Raw genomic sequence first — 8335 nt, forward strand, 5'->3', positions numbered from 1 at the left:
CTCTCCAGAGCATGTATAATTACCTTTTTCTTTCACGCGCAGTTTCACTTGGTCTTCTTGCCGGTCCCTCCGACTCTGTCTAAATTCACCTCGTGCACTCACTAATAATCTAAGTCCGAGACCCTTCGGCTATTTTCGTAAAATTTCCCACTCTTATTAATTCCTAAGTAAGGAGGGAGGTTGAGTCTCCAAAATTGGCGTTTTCCGGGGACCAGTCGACAAACTAGATTACGGGGTTAATCGATTTTCGATAACTAACCAACCGCGGGGAATTCCAGAACAATTTAAATTCAAATTATTTGAATAAGTTTAATTTTACCCCGTTACAAATAAATCTGGTTTCATGAACCTTTGAAGTACTTCATCGAACGATTTCTTTGAAGAAGGTTGTAATTTATGGACTAATGTTTCACTAGATTGAAACTGTGCATTCATCTTTTCCAAAGAGTCAAGTGCAAATTTTAAAAAAAGCAGATATGCTTTTGTCACGGGATTATTCATAATACTAAGCAATTTTGTTGCACCTGCAACATTATTCATAAAAGATTTTTCGGTCAGATAAGAAAGCATCGCGCCCCAATTATCCAAAATCCTAGAAATTGCGATTTGACGAGACAACCACTTTGTCGGAGCAATTCGCAAAAGTTTAGATTTTTGATTAAAACCCTCCTGAAAAACAGCAAATTCAGCTAAACGTTTAGGACTACCATTAACGAAGTTCGGAATTCCTGAGATAATTTCATCGATTTCAGCTGGAATCGCAGCTTTGCAAGCGTCTCTAGCGATTAGCGCTAAAGAATGACATATATATGGTATGGTCAAAAGATGTGGAAGACGTTTGGTCAAATGCTTCTGGAATGAATGATTTATACCAACCATGACTGGTGCATTATCACAAGTAAGTCCAATTAAATTATCCAGGGGAATTTTATTTTGTTCCAAACCATTTGTATATTCCTCAAGAAGTTTCGTAGCGCAACAGTCAGTGGCATTAACGTGAATTAATTGTATTAACTCAGTCCTTATCATCAAAGAATCTGGATCAACATAGCGAGTCATTAACGTCATCCATTTGTCGTTGGTGTTCAGTAGTCTCGTCAGCATAAGCCGAAAACTTAGATTTTTGGAGAACTTCTACGACTTCTTGTGTTTGTTTAACGCTGACGACGTTGTTGATAATTGCAGTAACTTTAGTTCTACTCGCACTCATGCTCTGTAAAACAGCAGGTTCTTGACCAATGAACTGGAATAATTGCAGCAAGTCGCCAGCGATTGACAAGGGTAGATTTTTTTCACCTATAAAAGTCGCAAATCGAATTTCAGCTGCTTTAACACGATCATTAAAATCCAGTTCAGGTGAAGATGAATTGGCATCGCTTATGGATTTTCTCTGGATTTTCTTCTAGCCATTGGTGTTGAAATTTTTTTTTTCTCGAGTTTCCTTTGGATTTTTTGGCAGAAGGCTCTGGTAAATCCGTGTTTTAAAAATGACTAGATAAAACCAATGTTACGCTGATAAAAAAAAATCGAATAAAGAAGAAAAAAAAAATATATGACACTGCCGTGGAATTGAACACGCGACTTGGCGAACGCGAGGCCAAAAGTACGACCGAACGTAAAAAAAAAAATGATATAAATAATAAATTAAACTAATAATATTTAATAAAATCATTCAATAGATCAGAAAAATAATTAAATACATATTTAAATACCTGAGGTCATTGCTGAAATTCACTGGATCTACCAGTCACTAACGTGTTAAATGCTCACTAAGAACTGACCATCGCAACATTAAAAGCCTATGATTTAACTCACAGATACATTACACACACTAACAGCTTAGAAATACACATAGAGCGGACCAATGAGAACATCATAAATAAATGACGTATATTATCGTCAAATTCCGCAAAGCAACGGTTTTAAGACTGCACGGACCTTTGGCGCGCAAACAAACGTCAATTGTTGATCAACATCAGTGTCGAGGATAATTATCGCGCGCTTTTTAATATATGCAGAGATTTTAATTTCATATTAGGAAAACATTAAAATATCAATAATACGAATAAAAATACATATAACAAAATAAACAATATATTTGTAAATTTAAAAAAAACTGATCCAGCCGCGGAATCAAACACGTGATTCTGCGAACTTGAGGCTAAAAGGATTGCACGCGTCCATTCGGCCATATTAAAAGTACAAGACGTGAGGTAATATAAAAATCGTATTTTAGACTTCAAGTAAGAATTAAGTCTAATAATTATTATAAATAATATATAATTACTTTAAATAATATAACATTATTAATAATAATAAAATAATCATTAGAAATAGGTGTAGTATCATAAAAATGATAAGAAGCGATAAATAAATCTAAGAATTGCGTTTTGTTATTGATTTAAATAATATTAATAAGCTTTTTTTTGTAAGAATTCATTTAAGATAATTAGAAAATAATTAATTATTAATTAGTTTAAAAAAAAAAATCTGGGCGTCGGTTGACCCTGCGGGCCAGCCCCAAAACTTCTCGCTGTTTTCGACCTCAAAGAGCTCGAAAACATTAGTGGAGATATATTTTCGAGCTCTTCGAGCTCGAAAATGCTATCACATGCAATTGTTTTTTTACGATCTTTCCAAGCTCTAACAAGTTACCTGTTATGCTGAAGTTTGAAAATTTAAGAATCGAAAATCATCAATGAAGCGGTTTTTAAAATTTAGTTCCTGATTATGTTCAGTAAAATAAGTGTATTGAGGCAGAAATCAATGTCGGGGATCAACATCAAGATTTAAATAAGTTTTGACTCATGTAAGAAACAATAAAATATGAAATATCCGATAAAAATATTAAAAACTACGTTTTATCGATTTTTTTTGTTGATAATATGATTTAAACTAAAAACCAAGTTCGATGACATTATATGATCAAAAGAAACCATAAAAAAGATGAGTTGGTATGATATTAGGCACATTTCAGTACGTTATATTATGATTTATCCAGAAAAAATAACATAAAATGTTATTTTTTTTACTTTTCAACGCCGATATCTTTTGAACTAATCAATCGATTTTGATAGTTGACGTTGCAATCGACGCGTTTTATTGAGTACTAGAGCTGATTAGATTTTGAAGTCGATCGTATTAGTCGTTTTTGAGAAATCAATAAAAAACTAAAAAAAAAAATTTTTTTTTTTTCGTAATTCGCAAATATTTTCGAGTCTATCTGATTAAATAATCTGAAATTTTCAGAAAAGTTGATGGCCAACAAGCTCTTTCGATTGCCATTTCAACCATCCAAATTGATCCATTAGTTCAAAAGTTACGAAGAGTTTACACACACACACACACACACACACACACACACTCGGACATCATTCTGGAAATAGTCAGAATAGCTTCCTAGGACCTCAAAACGTCGACATCTGATGAAAACTCGATTTTCGAAAATCAGGGTGAAAACAATAACTTCCCGAAATTTTTGAAAATCGTCGATTTTCTTAGCGGGAAGTTAAAAATTCGTCTCAGTCGCGGTTGTGAACCCACGACTCGAAGCTCTTGAAACAAAAACATTATCGGACGGCCACAACTCTGGTATACCTAATCGGTGCAACAGCTTATATAAAAATCGTATTTGAAACTTTGAGTAACAATTAACACTAATAACTAATATTAATAATAAATAACTTTTAATAATAATTATTAATTAAAATTACAATCAATAATCTAATATTTATTATTAAATAAAAATATAATGAGAGGATTATGTTTTAACATTTATTTATCCATTTTACAGCAATTTGAATTTGTTCAAAAAATTTTGAATTATCAGTTAATTAAAAAATTTGAACAAATAAATATTTAAAAATTTATTACGTTAAGAAATAATAAAAAAAATAAAATCAAATTCGAGTGCGGATTTGAACACCCAACTCCGAGCGGGTATGAAACGACGCATGGTGGGGACAATATTTCTCCTCCACTTGTCTACAGCGCTCGGATTCTCTCGGCTTCATTCGGTTTCCCGACACACCGATGGACAAAATTGCATGTGTGCACCGCGCGCACGGCGCTCGGGAAGGGGTAAAAATATCGCACGTTCTGGCAGAACTGCGTTTCACTCCCGTTCAACACTCCGGAAACCTATTCCCACTATCTTAGACTAAGGAAATGACGAACGGACGGGCCTTAGTGATCCATGCGACACCCGGTGACTAGTCGCATCACTACTCGTAATTTACGAGGTCGTTGGCCGGTTATTGGCCGGAACGAAATTCAAATTCAAATTAATTTAATTATTCATGTTTATTAAAATTACCCTGTTACAATTTCAAATTCACAGTGCAAGAATATAAAAACATACACATTTAAATTATGTAGTAATTACATACCTAAATGAAAAACTCGCATGTATGTCTTGCAATGAAAAAGTAAATTATATTCAAAAATAATTTTTACAATTAAAATTTCAAGTTTTGAATACATAGCTAGATTTTTGCAATATTTACAATTACTTGGAAATAATGTACAATTGATTAATTATTAACAGAATAATTTGGAAAAAGTGTAATTGCTTATGCTATGTTTTTTTTTTTATTTACATTGTATTTATTTCTTCTTTCTTGGAATAAATGATATTAAGGAAAGTTATTTCAATGTTCAATCATACTGCCAAGGAACAGCTTCTTCTGCATTAAAATAGTCACAAAATTCATTACGAATAGTTACTGCGGCTCGAGAACTAAAATTATTCCCATGAATTCTTCCATTTTGGAGTGCTGAATGATTTCCAACTTCATCACTCCAGAGTCCCGGAACAAAACCATTTTCTCCATGGCGATCTACCATATTTTCTTGTATGAAATTATTATCTTTATCTCGTTTGCGAAGCCAATTGTGAAGACAAATAATTGCTTTCCCTATATGAGTTGTATTGTCCACTGTAGCTTCTATGGGCTTCTTCAAGATTCTCCACAAACTTACGAGTAAACCGAAGGAATTTTCAATTGTTCGTCGAGCACGACTGAGATGATAATTGAAGATAGTTTTATTTTTATTAAGACCACCTCTACTAGGGTACGGTCGAAGTAGATAATCAGTTAGTTGAAAAGCCTCATCACCAACAAGCACATATGGTAAAGGCATACCATCAATTGTAAGCAACTCTGCGTCCGGTATATTCATTTCATGTTTTTCAAATTTTCGACCCATTGGAGAGTCACGAAAAATGCCACCATCACTACGTCGGCTATATGCACCAATATCAACGAATAAAAATGAATAATTTGCGTTGCATATTCCCAGCATTACAATACTGTGTGTTTTTTTGTAATTAGAATATAGTGAGCCAGCATTGTCAGGACAGTGAAATTATGATGATAATAATTATGAAAACAGTTTATTGTTAAAATTGACATCGATGTTTATAATTGAATATACCTGTATTTGTATGTGTTTCCCATCAATAGCTCCGATGCAATGAGGAAATTGCCAATTTTTATCAAAATCACCTGAAATTTTTAATCAGTCACGGGTTGTTAAAGGGTAAGGTAACACCTTCGGCTGAAGACAATCCCATATAACTTGACAAGTTTCAGCAATGATATTTGCGGTTGATGTCACACCAACGAGATAATGATATGATATAGATGTCATACAATCTCCTGTCGCCAAGTATCTAAAAGTATTTTTTATAATTAGTATTATTTTACTCCACGATACTAAATAATAATAACAAAGTTTACGCGATCTTACCACAGAGTCATATCAAGTCGAGCAGTAGCTGAAATTGGTTCTCTAACAACGTAAAAAAAGGAAAATGGGTACCTCATGAATTAACTCCAGAACAACGAGAGAGACGAGTTGACACCTGCCTGTCGTTGCTTTCACGACATAAAAAAAAAAGTTTTTTGTGGAAACTTGTAACAGGGGACGAAAAGTGGGTTTACTATGAGAATCCTAAACGTCGAAAACATTGGGTAGACCCAGGACAACCAACGACATCAACACCAAAACGTAATGTTGTTGGGAAAAAAATATTGCTTTGTATTTGGTGGGATGAGTGGGGCGTGCTATATTATGAGTTACTCAAACCAGGAGAAACCGTTACTGGAGAACGCTACAGTTGTCAATTAAAAAAATTAGCAGATGAAATCAACAGTAAAAGACGATTTGCGGGACAAAAACCTCGACCAGTGATACTGCAGCATGATAACGCCAGGCCTCATAGAAGTTCAATCGTCCACCACACTATAAATGATTTACAGTGGGAAGTTTTACCGCACCCGGCGTATTCACCAGACCTTGCACCGTGTGATTTTCACCTATTCCGTTCATTGCAAAATTACTTGGCTGACAAATACTTACAAAATGAAAACGAAATGCAAAAAACAATAGATGATTTCATTTCGACAAAAGATCAAGCCTTTTATCGCCGTGGGATCCATCAGTTGCCTGAGCGTTGGCAAAGGGTAGTAGATGCTGATGGTGGTTATTTTGATTAAAATTTGTATTTTATTTAAAATTTTTAAATATATTTTTTTTTGACAAAAAACGGGTAGAACTTTTTTGTACACCTAATATTTTTTACCATGTTACTAAATACAAAATCAAAAATAATCAATAGCCACCTCTAAATAACAATATTAAGAGCTCAAATTTTAACTTTCACCCTATTTCAAGACACCCTTTCGATTTTTCAATGTTCATCAAAAAAATAAAAATAGTTCCCGAATTTTAAACAGTCTGATATATATATATATATATATATATATATATATATATACATATATATATATATATATATAATAGTGGTCTGGGTTCAATTCCCAGTTCGGGCTATCTATATTTTTTTCAATTTACCTATAAATTGTCTTATTGAGAAGGTTTGCATGTTTTAGGTTTCTACTATATTAAATTGACTGTAGTTAAAAAAAAATAATTGTCAAGTAAAAAAAAAAAAAAATGTTTATTTAAATTTAAATGATACGCTGTGACATTTTTTTAAAAATTGATTTACATTTTAAAAAATTTCATGGCAAACATGTTGTCATTCATTAAACCCAAAAATATGTTAAATTAGACCTAACTGGAATTGAGTATTCGTGGAACTTGACCGATGTAAACAGTTACTTCCAACCAAATTGTTAACGTATCATCGGGTAATTCCAATTTCATATGAGGTTCGTGTCTGGGTAACAATGAACGAAGGTAACGGAACGATTTATGTCTTTTCGTTAGGTCACGAAAATGCAAGTTATATTTTTCAATAAAAAGACGCCCATTGTTGCGATTTTCTACCTAAATCGTTACCGTAGTCGAAATATCCGAATGTCCTGAGATCATACAAGCGAGTTCCAGTTCTAACCTGGTAACATTATCAAGATAATAGATCTTTATTCTGAAGCACCAAGTATCATTGATTTCGGGTGCTGATGAAAACAGGAAGTCCTTTTTATCGTCATCTATAAATTCATAGACGTACAAATTGGAACTGAAGTTTTTAAGAGAAAACTTGTGGGCGTATGTATACTTTTCATGTCTTTGCGTCATTTCAACACTTGCACTTATATTTATTTTAATAGTTATTATTCACTGAGTACAATATAGGTAAGCTAATGATTTTTTCACAAGACGAATTCTTAAATATACAAACTGTGATGGAGATTTTAAGGGCTAATGAACCTCAGTAACTCCTACTACTTTTTTTTAACCGATTGGATTCAAGTTCCGTTCATTTCTTACTTCTGAAATTATTAATCCATTCAATTTCAATGGCCAACGCTCTTAAAAATCGAGACTCATTACAATACCTGTGTCCCATTAATAACTCATTACCGTGGGTTAGAAACAATTATTGAACATTGACTTGGATTTTAGTAAAACGGATCCATAACGTATCGACAGAAATTTACAGAAATATTCTTAAAAAATTGTTGACCTAATGATTAGTTGATAGACTGGATGTATTCCTATGAAACGAAAGAAAATTTGATCAGATATGACTTTAGAACTTACTTTCCATTACGATAGATTTGATTATGTAATTTATATTTTTTCTATGTGCACAAAATGAAATTAGATATAGATACGTATAAATACTAGCTTACTCTAAAAAACTATACATAATGCACCGTTTATAATTTCAAAAAAAGTGTTTATTATACTATAAATAGTTTAATAAATTTATAAATAAATCTTGCGGTCACTAAAAAATTGCTCCAGCAAGCTAAAAATTATTTCAATTCCATAAAAATTCAATAAATTATCCATAAGTAACGTCAATTACTGCAAACCGTTGCTTTAATATACCCATTAAAAATGAATTAGTGAAATTCAC

The 8335-nt window shown here is 32.7% G+C and overlaps 1 protein-coding gene across 1 annotated transcript; it reads right to left on the reverse strand.

Annotated features, from left to right (window-relative positions):
- Positions 1-315: 315 nt before the first annotated feature.
- LOC128668411 (uncharacterized) lies at positions 316-1068 on the reverse strand. The gene has a single exon (XM_053741336.1). It carries the CDS (start codon positions 1066-1068, stop codon positions 316-318), a length of 753 nt encoding a protein of 250 aa, XP_053597311.1.
- Positions 1069-8335: the final 7267 nt, after the last annotated feature.

The sequence above is a fragment of the Microplitis demolitor genome, chromosome 8 (assembly GCF_026212275.2).
Source record: "Microplitis demolitor isolate Queensland-Clemson2020A chromosome 8, iyMicDemo2.1a, whole genome shotgun sequence".
Classification (NCBI taxonomy): domain Eukaryota; kingdom Metazoa; phylum Arthropoda; class Insecta; order Hymenoptera; family Braconidae; genus Microplitis; species Microplitis demolitor.

Coding starts and splice junctions, on each gene's coding strand:
- LOC128668411 (XM_053741336.1), bottom strand. CDS start 1,068: ATGACGTTAATGACTCGCTATGTTGATCCAGATTCTTTGATGATAAGG.